The 18,990-nt window shown below is 43.2% G+C and overlaps 2 protein-coding genes across 6 annotated transcripts in view; both read left to right on the forward strand.

Annotated features, from left to right (window-relative positions):
- Positions 1 to 1,795: 1,795 nt before the first annotated feature.
- Positions 1,796 to 13,859, forward strand: LOC109879840 (probable palmitoyltransferase ZDHHC11). 4 transcript variants are annotated; one of them, XM_031816404.1, is made up of 12 exons: positions 1,796 to 2,021; positions 2,215 to 2,248; positions 5,727 to 5,954; positions 7,083 to 7,261; positions 7,499 to 7,600; positions 7,859 to 7,983; positions 10,001 to 10,156; positions 10,585 to 10,697; positions 10,922 to 10,980; positions 12,443 to 12,503; positions 12,662 to 12,740; positions 13,230 to 13,859. In XM_031816404.1, the coding sequence occupies exons 3-12, from the start codon at positions 5,727 to 5,729 to the stop codon at positions 13,337 to 13,339; spliced, it is 1,212 nt and encodes a 403-aa protein (XP_031672264.1). In that variant the 5' UTR covers positions 1,796 to 2,021; positions 2,215 to 2,248; the 3' UTR covers positions 13,340 to 13,859. The 4 variants fall into 4 exon arrangements, with proteins under 4 accessions (XP_031672264.1, XP_031672265.1, XP_031672262.1 ...); XM_031816402.1 differs by lacking the exon at positions 1,796 to 2,021 and adding an exon at positions 2,360 to 2,386 and having other exon boundaries at positions 2,101 to 2,248; XM_031816405.1 differs by lacking the exon at positions 2,215 to 2,248.
- Positions 13,860 to 15,002: 1,143 nt separating this feature from the next.
- The window catches only part of LOC109879834 (tubulin polymerization-promoting protein), a 32,911-nt gene continuing 28,923 nt past the window's right edge, over positions 15,003 to 18,990 (forward strand). The window contains exon 1 of one of the 2 annotated variants that reach the window (XM_031816398.1): positions 15,003 to 15,350. The gene's annotated coding sequence lies outside the window, so the exon portion shown is untranslated. Of the gene's footprint in view, positions 15,351 to 15,804; positions 16,202 to 18,990 lie in introns of those variants that run through there. The other variant, XM_031816399.1, reaches the window with a different exon arrangement.

Here is an 18,990-nt window from a genome sequence, read left to right on the forward strand (position 1 = left end):
TTAGAGAGAAAAGGACTGGTCCCTGTGTTGACATGGCTGCCCACTGTTAGAGAGAAAAGGCCTGGTCCCTGTGTTGACATGGCTGCCCACTGTTAGAGAGAAAAGGACTGGTCCCTGTGTTGACATGGCTCTGCCCACTGTTAGAGAGAAAAGGACTGGTCCCTGTTTTACATGGCTGCCCACTGTTAGAGAGAAAGGACTGGTCCCTGTGTTACATGGCTGCCCCACTGTTAGAGATAAAAGGACCTGGTCCCTGTGTTGACATGGCTGCCCCCTGTTAGAGAAAAGGAACAAGCATGTTGGAGTGGAGTCTCTTACAGCCACCCAAGAGCTATTGTTGCTAAGCTACATGTCCAACCCACCAGTTTTAGCTGCACTGTCTGTTCTATTTAAGGACATTCTAGAATGGACTCTTGTATTCATGGAAAGGTAACACAGTGTTCCGTCACAATGTTCCGTCTCGTCTCATAGCCACTGTATCTCTGTGGTGAGGAAAGAGACTATGTAATGTTGAGTTCAAAATCACACTGAAATGAATGTCAATGTTTTTAGTAGGTCTGTGCTGGTTTATGCCCATCAAGTTATGAAAAGGGTTCATTCAGACCATTAGGGTCAGGTAAGAACAGGTGTACAAAGGAACAATATCACCATATATACAAAAGTATGTGGACAGCCCATCAAATGAGTGGATTCAGCTATTTTAGCCACACCCATTGCTGACAGGTGTATAAATCGAGCTCACAGCCATGCAATCTCCATAGACAAACATTGGCAGTAGAATGGCCTTACTGAAGAGCTCAGTGACTTTCAAGGTGGCACCGTCATAGGATGCCACCTTTAAAACAAGTCAGTTTGTCAAATTTCTGCCCTGCTAGAGCTGGCCCGGTCACTGTAAGAGCTGTTATTGTGAAGTGGAAACATCTAGTAGCAACAACGGTTCAAGTCGTAGGCCACACAAGCTCACAGAACGGGACAACCGAGTGCTGAAGCGTGTAGGGCATAAAAATCATCTGTTCTCGGTTTGTAAAACTCACTACTGAGTTTCAAACTGCCCCTGGAAGCAACATCAGCACAATAACTGTTTGTCAGGAGCTTCATGAAATGGTTTTCCATGGCCGAGCAGCCGCACACAAGCCTGATATCACCATGCGCAATGCCAAGCATCGGCTGGAGTGGTGTAAAGCTCGCCGCCATTGGACTCTGGAGCAGTGGAAATGCGTTCTCTGGCGTGATGAAATCACGCTTCACCATCTGGCAGTCCGACAGACGAATCTGGGTTTGGCGGATGCCAAAGAGAACCCTACCTGCCCCAATGCATAGTGCCAACTGTAAAGTTTGGTGGAGGAGGAATAATGGCCTGGGGCTGTTTTTCATGGTTCTGGCAAGGCTCCTTAGATCCAGTGAAGGGAAATCTCAACCCCATCGAACACCTTTGGGATGAACTGGAACAGACTCCTACACATACTTTAAAGGCTGCATCCCAAATGGGCCCTGGCACAAAGCGCACTATAAAGGGAACAGGGATCCATTTAGGATGCAGACTTTAAAGTATGTGTAGGAGTCTGTTCAGAAAGCAGAAGTTTCACTGACACAGTATGTCCTACCTGGTTTCAGTTCCCGTTATTCTGTGGAGGCTATAAATGATGGAGCATAATAACTGTAAAGTCAATTACTCCAAAAGAAACAAGTCATGGAAAGGAATCTCCCTAATTACGGCTACATGAAGTTGGGATGCAATGCCGAGGTCATAGGGCTAGAGTATGTGTTACACACATATTTCATTTTATTAAAAATATATGTTTTAGGTATGCAAAATACTCTAACTTGGTTGCGCAGTCAGCCTGGTAAAAAGGCATCCTTTTAGAGGGAGTTCTATTATGACCGTGTACGGGGCATGCGCGTTTCTCCAAGGCCAGTTTCCATAGCAGTGGTCGCACCGCGAGATAAGTTCTCCAACTTATGATGATTGACTGACACCCACCGTGCGAGCTCCTTTGATATGGATCTTACTATGGACTTACGTACGTTACATTTTATACAGCCTAGTAGCCTTCCTAAATGTTGCCTGCCCAATTGATTCAGTGCGCTTTTGCGTTTGGCAAGAGACTGTAGCTGAGACACAAGTCCGACTGATTGGGTAAAACAAACAATTATGGGCAATCAAGACGGTGAATTCTGCTTCTTAATTTAAGCAAATGTTTATTTTGGTCACAGTGTGCTTTTCGTTTTTTAACGCCATCCGACAAAAGTAAGTAATTTCTAATCATTTTGAATACACTTTACAGATGTAAAAAGGTCAACTTTGTAATGAAGATGTGTTTTGATATGTGTATAATCAGCATGTATTTTATGTTTGCAGCTGTGCACGTTGGTGTTTTGGAAAATGGTTAGTTCTGATTGTGGTGTTTGCGTTGTTGAGTGTGTGACTGACAGATGAACACAACGCATCATGGAACATTCGCAGTTAAACGTCCGGTTGGTGTTTTGTTATGGCTTCTATATATTAAAGCCATTTGACTCACTATACATTTTCCTGTCTCGATTTATGTTTCAACTATTGTGGGAACTAGGGCTACATTATTTGCCTAGCAAAACAGTGTAGTCGGAGAAACCATCCGATTGGCAGGAGCGCAAATAAGAAGCCTGGGTCCTATTCATTAGTCCACACCGGAGCAAAACGTTTTGCAACTGCAAACGAAAACGAGGGTTTAGTCCAGACTAGTCTTTCCCAGTTTCAGTACATTTTCTTCCGTATGGCGCTTAATGAATACGCCAAAGGGATTTATTACTGAATTTGCTAGGCAACCGAATTTCAACCCCTGTCAATGAACTCAGGAGGCAGACAGGATCATACGCCCATGTCAAAGCGCTGGCTCAATGCCCAGGTGTGCCAAAATTAAGATGATGACAAGACGATTAGCTCTACAGCATCATCATTTTTCATGCACTAACATTCTGACAATTGAATGTTGAGAATAAAGAGAATGGTCATTATGATTTGACAGCTTAGTGGAGAAGGTAAGACGAGGAAGGGACCATTTTAAGTCAGATATAACGATAGAAACATAGTGGCATAGGAGGAGTTTGTCCGCGTAAATGTCATAGAAAAAGTTGAGCTTTGATTGGGAAAGGTCAAAATGTTGTGCCTGCCTGACTACTCAAAGCAATATCCTCCTTGTGAAACGAACTTCTGTTTTTAAAAACCTGATAGTCCAAAGAAAAGGAAGTAGATTTGTTTTCATCTTAACCAAAACCGTCCAGAAGGGTTGGATATTATGACCACAGTTGTGTCCGTCCCAAACGGCACCCTGTTCTTTATATAGGGCACTACATCCGACTAGAGCGCTATGGGTCCTGGTCAGAAGTAGTGTAATATATAGGGAATCGGGTGCCATTTGGGACGTCGACCCAGAGTGTTTAGATATTATGCTGAACCGATATGGACACTGAGATAAGCTGTTGATACAGGATTGTTGTGGGGGATGGTAACGATGCCGTCATACTCCAACTCAACTAATTTCCCTGGCAAATGTAACCGCAGCCTACCAAGTGTGGCATCGTGCATTCTAAAAGAGACACAAAACATCCCTTTCACTTTTGGTGTGATGATGGAAGGAGGGGGGGGGGGGCAAGTTGTCCTTGGCCATTTGACACAAAAAATGAAGAACTTTGGGTCCTAGTCATCATAGTCTATAACCAGGGTCCTAGTCATCATAGTCTATAGCCAGGGTCCTAGTCATCATAGTCTATAACCAGGGTCCTAGTCATCATAGTCTATAGCCAGGGTCCTAGTCATCATAGTCTATAGCCAGGGTCCTAGTCATCATAGTCTATAGCCAGGGTCCTAGTCATCATAGTCTATAGCCAGGGTCCTAGTCATCATAGTCTATAACTAGGGTCCTAGTCATCATAGTCTATAACCAGGGTCCTAGTCATCATAGTCTATAGCCAGGGTCCTAGTCATCATAGTCTATAACCAGGGTCCTAGTCATCATAGTCTATAGCCAGGGTCCTAGTCATCATAGTCTATAGCCAGGGTCCTAGTCATCATAGTCTATAGCCAGGGTCCTAGTCATCATAGTCTATAGCCAGGGTCCTAGTCATCATAGTCTATAACCAGGGTCCTAGTCATCATAGTCTATAACCAGGGTCCTAGTCATCATAGTCTATAACCAGGGTCCTAGTCATCATAGTCTATAGCCAGGGTCCTAGTCATCATAGTCTATAACCAGGGTCCTAGTCATCATAGTCTATAACCAGGGTCCTAGTCATCATAGTCTATAGCCAGGGTCCTAGTCATCATAGTCTATAACCAGGGTTGTAGTCTATAACCAGGGTTCTAGTCATCATAGTCTATAACCAGGGTCCTAGTCCATCATAGTCTATAACCAGGGTTGTAGTCTATAACCAGGGTCCTAGTCATCATAGTCTATAGCCAGGGTCCTAGTCATCATAGTCTATAGCCAGGGTCCTAGTCATCATAGTCTATAACCAGGGTCCTAGTCATCATAGTCTATAGCCAGGGTCCTAGTCATCATAGTCTATAGCCAGGGTCCTAGTCATCATAGTCTATAGCCAGGGTCCTAGTCATCATAGTCTATAGCCAGGGTCCTAGTCATCATAGTCTATAGCCAGGGTCCTAGTCATCATAGTCTATAGCCAGGGTCCTAGTCATCATAGTCTATAACCAGGGTCCTAGTCATCATAGTCTATAACCAGGGTCCTAGTCATCATAGTCTATAACCAGGGTCCTAGTCATCATAGTCTATAGCCAGGGTCCTAGTCATCATAGTCTATAACCAGGGTCCTAGTCATCATAGTCTATAACCAGGGTCCTAGTCATCATAGTCTATAGCCAGGGTCCTAGTCATCATAGTCTATAACCAGGGTTGTAGTCTATAACCAGGGTTCTAGTCATCATAGTCTATAACCAGGGTCCTAGTCATCATAGTCTATAACCAGGGTTGTAGTCTATAACCAGGGTCCTAGTCATCATAGTCTATAGCCAGGGTCCTAGTCATCATAGTCTATAACCAGGGTCCTAGTCATCATAGTCTATAGCCAGGGTCCTAGTCATCATAGTCTATAGCCAGGGTCCTAGTCATCATAGTCTATAGCCAGGGTCCTAGTCATCATAGTCTATAGCCAGGGTCCTAGTCATCATAGTCTATAACCAGGGTCCTAGTCATCATAGTCTATAACCAGGGTCCTAGTCATCATAGTCTATAACCAGGGTCCTAGTCATCATAGTCTATAGCCAGGGTCCTAGTCATCATAGTCTATAACCAGGGTCCTAGTCATCATAGTCTATAGCCAGGGTCCTAATCATCATAGTCTATAGCCAGGGTCCTAGTCATCATAGTCTATAACCAGGGTCCTAGTCATCATAGTCTATAGCCAGGGTCCTAGTCATCATAGTCTATAACCAGGGTCCTAGTCATCATAGTCTATAACCAGGGTCCTAGTCATCATAGTCTATAGCCAGGGTCCTAGTCATCATAGTCTATAACCAGGGTTGTAGTCTATAACCAGGGTTCTAGTCATCATAGTCTATAACCAGGGTCCTAGTCAGCATAGTCTATAACCAGAGAGGTTTTCCTGGTCAGGTATTGTGTTCAGGAGAAATGCCTGGGCTGCATCCCAAATGGCACACTAGTCTATATAGTGCACTACATTTGATCCTATGTGATCCTTGATCCTATGTGTCGCTGTCTTCTGTGTTCCAGATGAGCTGTTTTGGGCGGGGGCTGAGGCGGACGGCCCCTGCACGCGGCAGCAGCAGGAATGAGCTGGTGACCCCCTCGACGGCATCTCTAACCAGGGTTAACGGCTGGGCCTGTCCCCCTCACTCCTTCCAGCTGGTGGGATGGACAATATACAGCTACATGGCTGTAGTTGGCTTTGGGATCTATATCCCACTACTACCTTCACCCTGGAGCCACATGGCCTACTCTGTAACCTTTACTCAAGGAGTCAAGGACTCTGGGTCGAAAGCAGAGGTTGAAGAGGTTTCAAGGGGGCCTGGGGTCAAATACTTTCAAATACTTGAGCTGCACTCGATTTACTTTGCCTGGTACAAGTAGAACCATTTGATTTAGTTTTCCAGGTACAAGTAGAACCATTGGATTTAGTTTTCCAGGTACAAGTAGAACCATTTGATTTAGTTTTCCAGGTACAAGTAGAACCATTTGATTTAGTTTTCCAGGTACAAGTAGAACCATTTGATTTAGTTTTCCAGGTACAAGTAGAACTATTTGATTTAGTTTTCCAGGTACAAGTAGAACCATTTGATTTTAGTTTTCCAGGTACAAGTAGAACCATTTGATTTAGTTTTCCAGGTACAAGTAGAACCAATAGAATAGTACCAAAAGTCATTCTCAACTCAAATATGTGTAAATATTTGACCGAGGGGTTCAGGTCAGATGTTTTCTGCGAGATGTCTTGCTTGGTTTCAGTTCCTGAAATATTTCTGCTTTAAGTGAAGAGCAAGACCTATAAATTGCACAGAAGGCTTTCGTGTTGCCTTACGTCCCAAAATGGCACCCTATTCCCTACATAGTACACAACTTTTGACCTAAAGTAGTGCACTATGTAGGGAATAGGGTGCCATTTGGGATGTAAGCCACTGTCATCACAGCTCTTTTGTCTTGATTTGACTGCAGTATGATGTCAGCTGCACCTCTTGTTTAAAGACTAGCAGGTTGATGGCAGAAACAGAAAGAGTAGATTTATTCAGACTTGGCACTACTACTCCTCACATAGAGAAGCTTTTGTGTACCTTGATGGCTCTCCTAAAGGCCCCGTTTCTTATGTGTGGCTCTACCACACACAATGGAATCTTCTGTGAGAAGATCATGAATGAGTTGAATGTTATATTATTCACTAGTATACCGTACAGTGACTTCAAGTGACTATAAGGTCTGTGAAAATAACATCTGGACTGAGAGTGGACACTATGTCATACGTCGATACTGAATCAGATATTCAAGCTGGTTTGGATTCTACTATGGTTCATGCTGTGGCTATTTGATCAATTGTATCAATATTTCCCTTGTTAGTCCCTTGACCTTTCCACTATGCAGCTGACTGGCATAGCCTTCATTGTGCACCTGGTCACCCATCTAGCTGCCGTGTCTATAGACCCCGCAGAGGCAGGCGTCCGTGCCAAGAAGAGCTACTCCAACCCACTGCCTGTCTTCGACAAGAAGAAACAACCACATGTTATCCACAACCTACACTGCTACCTGTGTAAAATCAATGTGTATGTATCTCACACAAGTCTCGTTAAAAAGGGCAATCTGGAATTGGTCAAATGTTTTCATTCACTTTTAAAAGTGGCGGCCGGACATTTTGTTCTGGTTTGAATTCAGGATTACCTCTTTAAAAGTATATATTTATGGCCTGTTGCATTATACTATAAAATTGAGATACAATTGTGCGTTTTTTTTCTCATTGAAGAAATCAACAAGATTGACGTGGTTTCTGTGTCTTTCTCCAGGGACCCAAAAGTGAAACACTGTGGTGTGTGCAACAAGTGTATTGAAGACTTTGACCACCACTGTAAATGGCTGAACAACTGTGTGGGGGGACAGAACTACTGGTAAGAGGAAGCATGGGAGGATGGCCCATTTCAGTCAACGTTGACTACTAAGAGTTTGAGGAAATATTGTTTTGAGTATTGTTCTTTTTAAATGTAGTTTATTTCAGCCACTCTGCTTTAGCTTCTGCTTTGCTTGCTCTTTGGGGTCTGGGCCGGGTAACTGGAAAGCACTTTGTGGCTCATATAAAAAGGACAAGGTTAAATCCAATACATTTGATTGAGATCAAAGCCACATTTCTCTCTGTTTCTCCTCCTCAGGTACTTCTTTGTGACGGTGTTGTCTGCTACACTGGGCGTCCTTGTGCTTCTCATGGTCGTCCTGTTCATCTGCATCCAGCATTATATGGACCCTGCCAGTCTCCGCACCGCACCACAGTTTACCAGTGAGTTTATCTCCGCACCGCACCACAGTTTACCAGTGAGTTTATCTCCGCACCGCACCACAGTTTACCAGTGAGTTTATCTCCGCACCGCACCACAGTTTACCAGTGAGTTTATCTCTGCACCGCACCACAGTTTACCAGTGAGTTTATCTCTGCATCGCACCACAGTTTACCAATGAGTTTATCTCTGCACCGCACCACAGTTTACCAGTGAGTTTATCTCCGCACCGCACCAGTTTACCAGTGAGTTTATCTCCGCACCGCACCACAGTTTACCTGTGAGTTTATCTCCGCACCGCACCACAGTTTACCAGTGAGTTTATCTCCGCACCGCACCACAGTTTACCAGTGAGTTTATCTCCGCACCGCACCACAGTTTACCAGTGAGTTTATCTCCGCACCGCACCACAGTTTACCTGTGAGTTTATCTCTGCACCGCACCACAGTTTACCAGTGAGTTTATCTCCGCACTGCACCACAGTTTACCAGTGAGTTTATCTCCGCACCGCACCACAGTTTACCAGTGAGTTTATCTCTGCATCGCACAACAGTTTACCAGTGAGTTTATCTCCGCATCGCACCACAGTTTACCAGGGAGTTCATCTCCACACAACAGTTTACCAGTGAGTTTATCTCTGCATCGCACAACAGTTTACCAGTGAGTTTATCTCTGCATCGCACAACAGTTTACCAGTGAGTTTATCTCTGCATCGCACAACAGTTTACCAGTGAGTTTATCTCTGCATCGCACAACAGTTTACCAGGGAGTTTATCTCTGCATCGCACAACAGTTTACCAGGGAGTTTATCTCTGTATCGCACAACAGTTTACCAGTGAGTTTATCTCTGTATCGCACAACAGTTTACCAGGGAGTTCATCTCCACACCACAGTTTACCAGGGAGTTCATCTCCACACCACAGTTTACCAGGGAGTTCATCGCCACACCACAGTTTACCAGGGAGTTCATCTCCACACCACAGTTGTGTGATGAGTAACGGGACGTGGCTGGTCTTCCTGTCTGTAGGTGTGATGAGTAACGGGATGGGGCTGGTCTTCCTGTCTGTAGGTGTGATGAGTAACGGGACGTGGCTGGTCTTCCTGTCTGTAGGTGTGATGAGTAACGGGACGTGGCTGGTCTTCCTGTCTGTAGGTGTGATGAGTAACGGGATGGGGCTGGTCTTCCTGTCTGTAGGTGTGATGAGTAACGGGACGTGGCCGGTCTTCCTGTCTGTAGGTGTGATGAGTAATGGGACGTGGCTGGTCTTCCTGTCTGTAGGTGTGATGAGTAACGGGATGTTGCTGGTCTTCCTGTCTGTAGGTGTGATGAGTAACGGGACGTGGCTGGTCTGTAGGTGTGATGAGTAACGGGACGTTGCTGGTCTTCCTGTCTGTAGGTGTGATGAGTAACGGGACGTGGCAGGTCTTCCTGTCTGTAGGTGTGATGAGTAACGGGACGTGGCTGGTCTTCCTGTCTGTAGGTGTGATGAGTAACGGGACGTGGCTGGTCTTCCTGTCTGTAGGTGTGATGAGTAACGGGACGTGGCTGGTCTGTAGGTGTGATGAGTAACGGGACGTGGCTGGTCTTCCTGTCTGTAGGTGTGATGAGTAACGGGACGTGGCCGGTCTTCCTGTCTGTAGGTGTGATGAGTAACGGGACGTGGCCGGTCTTCCTGTCTGTAGGTGTGATGAGTAACGGGACGTGGCTGGTCTTCCTGTCTGTAGGTGTGATGAGTAACGGGACGTGGCTGGTCTTCCTGTCTGTAGGTGTGATGAGTAACGGGACGTGGCTGGTCTTCCTGTCTGTAGGTGTGATGAGTAATGGGACGTGGCTGGTCTTCCTGTCTGTAGGTGTGATGAGTAACGGGACGTGGCAGGTCTTCCTGTCTGTAGGTGTGATGAGTAACGGGACGTGGCTGGTCTTCCTGTCTGTAGGTGTGATGAGTAACGGGACGTGGCTGGTCTTCCTGTCTGTAGGTGTGATGAGTAACGGGACGTGGCTGGTCTTCCTGTCTGTAGGTGTGATGAGTAACGGGACGTGGCTGGTCTTCCTACCCCTGGCACCCATGGAGACAGGGTCAGGGAGTCTCCTGGTTGTCGCCTTCCTCACGGTCATGTTGGCTACTGGCTCTCTACTGCTGCTGGTTCACCTACTGGGCTTCCACATCTATCTCTGTGAGTTACAAACTGGTCCAAGGGCTGTATGTATCAAGTGTCTCAGAGTAAAAGTGCTGATCTAGGATCAGGTTCCCCCCTGTCCATATAAGCGTTTTCATTATGATCTGAAAGACAAAACTGATCCTCGATCAGCAGTTCTGTTCTGAGACTTTGTGAATATGGGCCCAGACCTGGTTAGAATATTGTACATATGTGAAAATACTTTTGAATACCTTCCATATAGTAGATTTTATCTTGATTTAGTACAATGGAACCGATGGAATAATGTATCTGTATGTGAGTTGGCATGACAACACTTAATGTTTCTCTCTGAGGATGTTTCTCTTGCAGTGTTCTAACAATACACAAGGTCATCACAACCAGACGCTACATACTGCATGTCTTCCTTCGTTCATGACTGTCTTCTCTTCCTCTGGTCTCTGCAGTGTTAAACCAAATGAGCACGTATGACTACATTATAACAAGACGTCGTAAACAGACCAGCCAGCAGGACGTAGAGATGGGCTTTCCCCAGTCATCTGACAGCAACGCAGGACAGGTCAGATCCTTTGTTTCACTACTCCTATCTGGCCGTGGTGATTAACCAACCAGGATTTCTGGAAAAACTTGGCATTTTGGGAAAGTTATTGGAATTTTGCAACTCCAATTCCAATAGTTGCATGCAAACAGTTTTTTTCAATCCCACAGCCATGAGGTTGGTACAAGTGAGACTACACAATCATGTATTCTCAGGATCGATATGTTGATTTGATTGTTTTTTAGAATCATCCACAAATGGAGCCCTCCATCGATTGTGATGCGTTGTTGTCAGACAGTGTCAGGTAGGTAATCCCACTAGGAAATCATGACACCGATGCGTTTGGTTATCATGTACAGTGTTGCAAGACACAGGTGCTGGAAGTTCTGCTATGCAGCTGTGGAATTGTAATCTTCCAAAGTGTAAAAGTTATCTCAAAGATAGACCTGTAGAATCACACATTATTGTAGTTCTCAAAGATAGACCTGTAGAATCACACATTATTGTAGTTCTCAAAGATAGACCTGTAGAATCACACATTATTGTAGTTCTCAAAGATAGACCTGTAGAATCACACATTATTGTAGAATCACACATTATTGTAGATATCTCAAAGATAGACCTGTAGAATCACACATTATTGTAGTTCTCAAAGATAGACCTGTAGAATCACACATTATTGTAGTTCTCAAAGATAGACCTGTAGAATCACACATTATTGTAGTTCTCAAAGATAGACCTGTAGAATCACACATTATTGTAGTTCTCAAAGATAGACCTGTAGAATCACACATTATTGTAGTTCTCAAAGATAGACTTGTAGAATCACACATTATTGTAGTTCTCAAAGATAGACCTGTAGAATCACACATTATTGTAGTTCTCAAAGATAGACTTGTAGAATCACACATTATTGTAGTTCTCAAAGATAGACCTGTAGAATCACACATTATTGTAGTTCTCAAAGATAGACCTGTAGAATCACACATTATTGTAGTTCTCAAAGATAGACCTGTAGAATCACACATTATTGTAGTTCTCAAAGATAGACCTGTAGAATCACACATTATTGTAGTTCTCAAAGATAGACCTGTAGAATCACACATTATTGTAGTTCTCAAAGATAGACCTGTAGAATCACACATTATTGTAGTTCTCAAAGATAGACCTGTAGAATCACACATTATTGTAGTTCTCAAAGATAGACCTGTAGAATCACACATTATTGTAGTTCTCAAAGATAGACCTGTAGAATCACACATTATTGTAGTTCTCAAAGATAGACCTGTAGAATCACACATTATTGTAGTTCTCAAAGATAGACCTGTAGAATCACACATTATTGTAGTTCTCAAAGATAGACCTGTAGAATCACACATTATTGTAGTTCTCAAAGATAGACCTGTAGAATCACACATTATTGTAGTTCTCAAAGATAGACCTGTAGAATCACACATTATTGTAGAATCACACATTATTGTAGATATCTCAAAGATAGACCTGTAGAATCACACATTATTGTAGTTCTCAAAGATAGACCTGTAGAATCACACATTATTGTAGTTCTCAAAGATAGACCTGTAGAATCACACATTATTGTAGAATCACACATTATTGTAGATATCTCAAAGATAGACCTGTAGAATCACACATTATTGTAGTTCTCAAAGATAGACCTGTAGAATCACACATTATTGTAGTTCTCAAAGATAGACCTGTAGAATAACACATTATGCATGGTACCTCCTTGTTTTTTCCTGTGGTAGCTGCAAGAATCAGGAAACAGGAACCATTTCAAGTCGACCTTCTGGATCTTTCTGTACTGAGGTCAGTTACCCTAACCAAATTAAACTACTTTTGTCATCGTATTCTAAAGTAATATTTGGGGTATTGTCTGTATGAAGGTCTTTTGTTTCTGAACTATCAGTTAGGACCATTTGCAAGAAAATATTATAATAAAATAAGTCAATATGTTCTTGTTCTAGTTGGACAACTTTACTAAATCATCAGAAAAGGAAAATGGCTTTTACTATGGCACAGAGCTACCCACCCAGATTATACCAGGTGAGTTACCCACCCAGATTATACCAGGTGAGTTTACCCACCCAGATTATACCAGGTGAGTAAACCCACCCAGATTATACCAGGTGAGTTTACCCACCCAGATTATACCAGGTGAGTAAACCCACCCAGAATATACCGGGGGAGTTTACCCACACAGATTATACCGGGGGAGTTTACCCACACAGATTATACCGGGTGAGTTTGAGCAGACATTTTCAATTCAGCATGAACTTTTTTAAATGCCTACGCTGAATTTAGGTCTCCGGGTCTTTCCTATTTAGCAAGAGTTGTGTCCCAAATGGCACTCTGTTCCCTATTTAGTTCACTACCTTTGACCAGACCCCAGTGAATATGGGTCCTGGTCAAAAGTAGTGCACTGCATAGGGAATATGGTGCAATTTGGGACACAGCCGTAGGTGATTATCAGTGTAACTAATTCCAATCTGCTGGTTTTCCTCACTGACATGTTTTAAATGTTGTGTCTGGAAGGTGAAGTGGTGATGGATGACCCCTTGGGCTGGAGGTCGGGTGGAGGTGGAGAGGGCCCCAGAGCAGGCCCGTGTGAGGGTGTCCCCTGCACTGACAGAGCTCATCAGTAGCTGGTCTCTGATGCTCTGCAGGTGGCCACACACAGTACCTGAGGAACTAAAGGCATTGACACGCCATAGTGAACGTCGGCCGTGTGCAGTACAGTAGATCACCTACTGGATGTTGACTAACTGTGGTCGATACAACATGTCAAATCTTTGGGAAATGAACAAAAAATGACTGTTGATGTTGTCTGGTCAGAAGCCATGGAATCGTCCACGGCAGCAGTATTGACCCAGCACAGCACCGGGGAACAAATAGAATGTTCATGCTGGATTGAAGCCACCGTGATGCGTCCAACGGACCTGCTGCTGTTGCCTATGACGATCACCACTTGAAACTGGAAATGGACATTTATAATTTACACTGGATATTTACACTGAGTGATAGGAAGGACATTTATTTTGCAGCAATTTTATGTATTTTATCTGGGGATTTAAATAATTGTTTTACCTATGTTTTATTTGTTAATTTAGCCATTTCAGATCATAATGTTCTTGCCTGAATTTTTAAATAAAATGTGTAAACATACTGTACAAACTCTTGAATGAAATGTTCCATTCCCAAGTTAACCACACAGTGGCGCTACTGAGACTCCTTGAACTACAATTGAACTACAATAAATCTCATTAATTTATACCCTATGTATATCCAGGCTATGAAGTGACAGAGCATTTGTCATTCCTAAGAAACATTTCCTGGAGCTGTAAATTAGTGTCTTGGATAATCCATGAGTGCTGTACAGTGGTGGCTGGTAGCACTTTAAATGGGGAGGACACGGATCATAGTAATGGCTGAAACGGAATGAATGCATTTTGTTTGATACCATTCCGTTCACTCCATTCCAGACATTTATTATGAGGCGTCCTCCTCTCACCAGCCTCCTCTGGTGCTGTTTCACCACCAGCCTGCCTGGCCCCAGTGGACACTGCGTTATATCATCTCCAGTTCTACATGTTAAATCATTACCACTAGTTGTATAACCCTTTAAAGAGGTCTATGCCATGAGTGGACAAGATCAGAGAATTAACCATACCTAGAAATCAAATGACCCACAGAGGTTAGATGGGGGCAGAGTGATACAATTACAGAGAAGTTGAGACTTTGATTTTCAAGCCCCATGTGCATTCCAAGCAGAACTGTTGACGTTGAAGGAAGTTGAGGGTTCTGTCCTAATCGCTATCTTTTAGGGAATATCTTATTTCCCTAGAGAGAATGTGCATCCCAAATGACACCCTATAAGCCCTGGTTAACAGAGGTGCACTAAAGGAATAGGGTGCCATTTGGGATGCAAATTGCCTCCACTGTATCTTTGAGGAGAATCTTCTTTCCCCAGAGAGAGAATCCCACAGGCCATGTGTTGACCAGCCCACACAAGACATCCTGTACCCGGACTAGAGCCAGGGTATTATTTCCTGGAGAAAATCTGTTTTTATTTTCTCATCTTTTTATATACATGTCATGACCTTTGACCTTAGTGATGTGCTACTGCTTTCTCACTCTGCCTGTACTGTCTCTTTATTGTGGAATACATTTCACTCGGGATGTATATTCTGAGGTATTACATTATTGGATGGGAGTACAATTGATTGAATAGCAGCAGCTAATACAAGTGAAAGTACAATCACCTCACTGGCTGATCTAACATTTGATAGATGGTTTAGAAGCCCCCCCGAATACGCCATACTGCAAAAGAGCATGACAGAACAGAGATTCCCACGGAACGGAAGGAATTCACTTATATCCTATTATGGATCAAACAAAACAACGTCCTGCATCACCTTCATGAGAATAGATTGATGTTTACACGAGTGGTAGGAGTGCTGCAGCCAATCAGTGGCCTGGATTTCTCCCCGCATTTCTTTCTGAGGCGAACAGCAGACAGGCATTTGAGATTCTATATAGCGGGAGAATATAGTGTTGGCAACGCTCTTTCAACCTCCGACATTCCTCGACATGCAGTTATGATTTTGTGGAATTGACAACAAAGAACAGTGGATTGGAGAAGGATTGACATATCAGGTAAATGTGTTATTTTACAGATGTGGTCAAATATTTTTGGCAAAAGAACAGCTATTGATGTTGACAGTTTATTTGTTTTGGTGTTCGTTTATTTTGACACTGACGCAGTCGGGTTCAATGCCTTTTTATAAATATGCAACTTGATAGCTACAAATGTAAATGTATTTCAATATTTCATTGCACTAAATGATGTTGTGCATTTTATATGCAGGAAGTAGCTTGATTGTCAAATATGCTTTCGTTTTTCCCTCATTTGAAAGCACTGGTCTTTTACGCCGTTTGGTTCTGGAATTATGCCTTGCATAATGGTGTATCGTTTACTGAATTGTAGACGCTGTCAATGGTGTATACGCATATTCAATGTATTGCCAGGTATTGCGTTATGCACTGGCAAGTGGCAATAGAAGAGCGGCGACTGCAGCCTGTGCATGGTCACAATAACAATGGTCACGTGCCACTGTGGACTATTCCAGAGACCACTACTGGAGCATGAATCTCTGCACATTTGCAAGTTTATGTAACCAGTCTCGCGCATGAAACACGCTCATACTGCATTACACAACTTCCGTACTGTCAACTTAAACAAAACCATAGTATAGGCGATGTCGTTTGTTCTCCCGACGTTTTACATGTGTTGTTGTTACCTTCTCCCTACTACGTCCTCTATCAAGAGGTCAAGTCCGTGATGACATAGGAGATCCTCTTGAAACTGTAGGACAGATCGTTTGTATCGAACCCTGCGCTGCCTTCTAATGCATGATTATTACATCATGTCGCCTGGACAGCCTAGAAGGGAAATAGTTGATGGAAGCCTTTTTGGAATGCTAATATTCTCATCCATACAAACTACCGTAAGGATGCATAACGCCCATTTACCCAGTTCTCTTCCTTATTCTGTTTCTGTACTCTTTAGGCTACGTCGATTTTATTGCGTCAAAGATTCTACCTATATCTTGTAACATGATGATGATATGGTAGTGTGGCTGATGGTAATGGTAGTGTGGCTGATGGTCATGTATGTTAATGGAAATGACAGATGCTTGGCAGGCAGCACTACACGCGTTGGGCTTACATACAGTATCTAGTGTTTCACAGTCAAGCGAGTTAAATGAGAGCGTTTGCCAATCAGTCTTTGCTTTTTTCGGACTCAAGCATTATATAAGTAAAGCACTACTGTAATTAAAACGTTGACCTAATTGCAAACGTAGGTCAGATTCTACAAATAAATGGCCCAGTATTTTGTTCATAGCACTTCTGATTTACATGTGCGTTAGCCTTGTTTATCGCCATATGTTGTATTAGGTACGCACGAGGAGAGAATGCAGTCATCCACTGACTTTGCCCCAGATTTCTCTCTTGGCTCTAGGTTGCAGTGCACTCTGGTCCCGAGAGCCTCTGGGTCCAGTCATAAACGATTACCCTCACGATGTAAATTAGTCCGTTTTGTTGTTCCATTCAGGACAGTGTGGTATTATGAAAGGTTATGTTTTTGGTAAAAAGCCACCTTATGAAAGTGTGTTGTCTGCATGGTCAGTGAAAAAAGCCAAAGAGGTGGTCTAGTAGTCAACGCTTTAAGCCGCCTCCTCAGGAGCACATGTACGATGTACCGCTGTCAACATGGGTTTGAATCCGGACGACTGCTCTTTAAGCCGGTTCTCTCCTACCTTTCACCACAATCCAACGTGAAAAAATACTCCCCTCTCTTTTTCCCCACAAAATGTTTTTAAAAAGCCAGATATATTCAGCTCTTGTAGTCCTCTTAAATCATTCAGGTAATTGTTGGTGTCACTGATGATTAGTAATTAGAGGAAGCTGTCTGTTTCTAATCAGCACGCTACATTTGGAAATGTTTTAGTTTTTTAAATGTTAAACTTTTCCTCTCCCAGCCGAGTGATATCAATGAAAACATGTGGTTCCAGTTTCCACAATTGACTGTAGTATGTCAAAGGGAACCCGCTTTGTTCTGCATTCCTGTTGAAGTTCAACACCTTCCACTCAGTGCTGTCGGATGAACAGGGCTGCACATCCCAAATGGCACCCTATTCCCTATATAGTGCACTACTTTTGACCAGAGCCCATGTCGTGTACTGCATAGGGAAAAAGGTAGCATTTGAGCCACAGCTCAGGCCTCTCTCCATGACAGACAGGACCACTGCTGCTCTCATTGGGATCATTCAGCCAATGGGGTTGAATAAGGATCCTCTCTTTCATTACTCTGCCTTGTATCTTAATATGGCTGGTTGTTATGATCACAATAAGAACTGAGCAGACATATAGTGTAACATATTGTTTCTGAAGCACAATACATTGTGTCTGACACCAGAGGGGGGATGGAGATGTAACAGTATAACTTTACACCGTCCCCTCACCCATACCCGGGCGCGAACCAGGGACCCTCTGCACACATCAACAACAGTCACCCACGAAGCATCGTTACCCATCGCTCCGCAAAAGCCACAACTACTTCAAGGTCTCAGAGCAAGTGACGTCACCGATTGAAACGCTATTTAGCGCTAACCACCGCTAGCCGTTTCACATCCGTTACAGAGACACACAAACTCTAGTGATGGGGGAAGAAATCGATAGTTACACTTCGCAATATTATTCTTAGACGATATTATATCGACATTTGACTCCAAGTAACTCCAGTATTTTTACTCTTATAGCTTGTACTCTTCTTCTTAAATAGTGAACATGTTTTCAGCAATTTAATTTCCCTAACTGATCAAAACTACTTTTCTCACGGCTCTCTCGTCTCTCTGCAGCAGACATACAGTGAGGGGAAAAGGTATTTGATCCCTTGCTGATTTTGTATGTTTGTCTACTGACAAAGACATGATCCGTCTATAATTTTAATGGTAGGTTTATTTGAACAGAGAGACAGAATAACAACAAATACATCCAGAAAAACGCATGTCAAAAATTTTATAAATTTATTTGCATTTTAATGAGGGAAATAATTATTTGACCCCCTTTCAATCAGAAAGATTTCTGGCTCCCAGGTGTCTTTTATACAGGTAATGATCTGAGATTAGGAGCACACTCTGAAAGGGAGTGTTCCATATCTCAGCTTGTTACCTGTATAAAAGACACCTGTCCACAGAAGCAATCAATCAATCAGATTCCAAACTCTCCACCATGGCCAAGACCAAAGAGCTCTCCAAGGATGTCAGGGACAAGATTGTAGACCTACACAAGGCTGGATGGGCTACAAGACCATCGCCAAGCAGCTTGGTGAGAAGGTGACAACAGTTGGTGCGATTATTCGCAAATGGAAGAAACACAAAAGAACTGTAAAGAGGAGTGGGACAAAATCCCTCCTGAGATGTGTGCAAACCTGGTGGCCAACTACAAGAAACGTCTGACCTCTGTGATTGCCAACAAGGGTTTTGCCACCAAGTACTAAGTCATGTTTTGCAGAGGGGTCAAATACTTATTTCCCTCATTCAAATGCAAATCAATTTATAACATTTTTGACATGCGTTTTTCTGGATTTTGTTGTTGTTATTCTGTCTCTCACTGTTCAAATAAACCTACCATTAAAATTATAGACGGATCATTTCTTTGTCAGTGGGCAAACATACAAAATCAGCAGGGGATCAAATACTTTTCTCCCCTCACTGTATGGTGAGCAATATGT

Source organism: Oncorhynchus kisutch, unplaced genomic scaffold, assembly GCF_002021735.2.
Source record: "Oncorhynchus kisutch isolate 150728-3 unplaced genomic scaffold, Okis_V2 scaffold787, whole genome shotgun sequence".
NCBI classification, from domain to species: domain Eukaryota; kingdom Metazoa; phylum Chordata; class Actinopteri; order Salmoniformes; family Salmonidae; genus Oncorhynchus; species Oncorhynchus kisutch.

What these genes read in the sequence shown, in the direction of transcription:
- LOC109879840 (XM_031816402.1), top strand. An exon ending in CACCGCACCACAGTTTACCA is followed by an intron (nt 7,984 to 10,000) that starts GTGAGTTTATCT and finishes TCCTGTCTGTAG; the next exon opens with GTGTGATGAGTAACGGGACG. An exon ending in TTGTTGTCAGACAGTGTCAG is followed by an intron (nt 10,981 to 12,442) that starts GTAGGTAATCCC and finishes TTCCTGTGGTAG; the next exon opens with CTGCAAGAATCAGGAAACAG.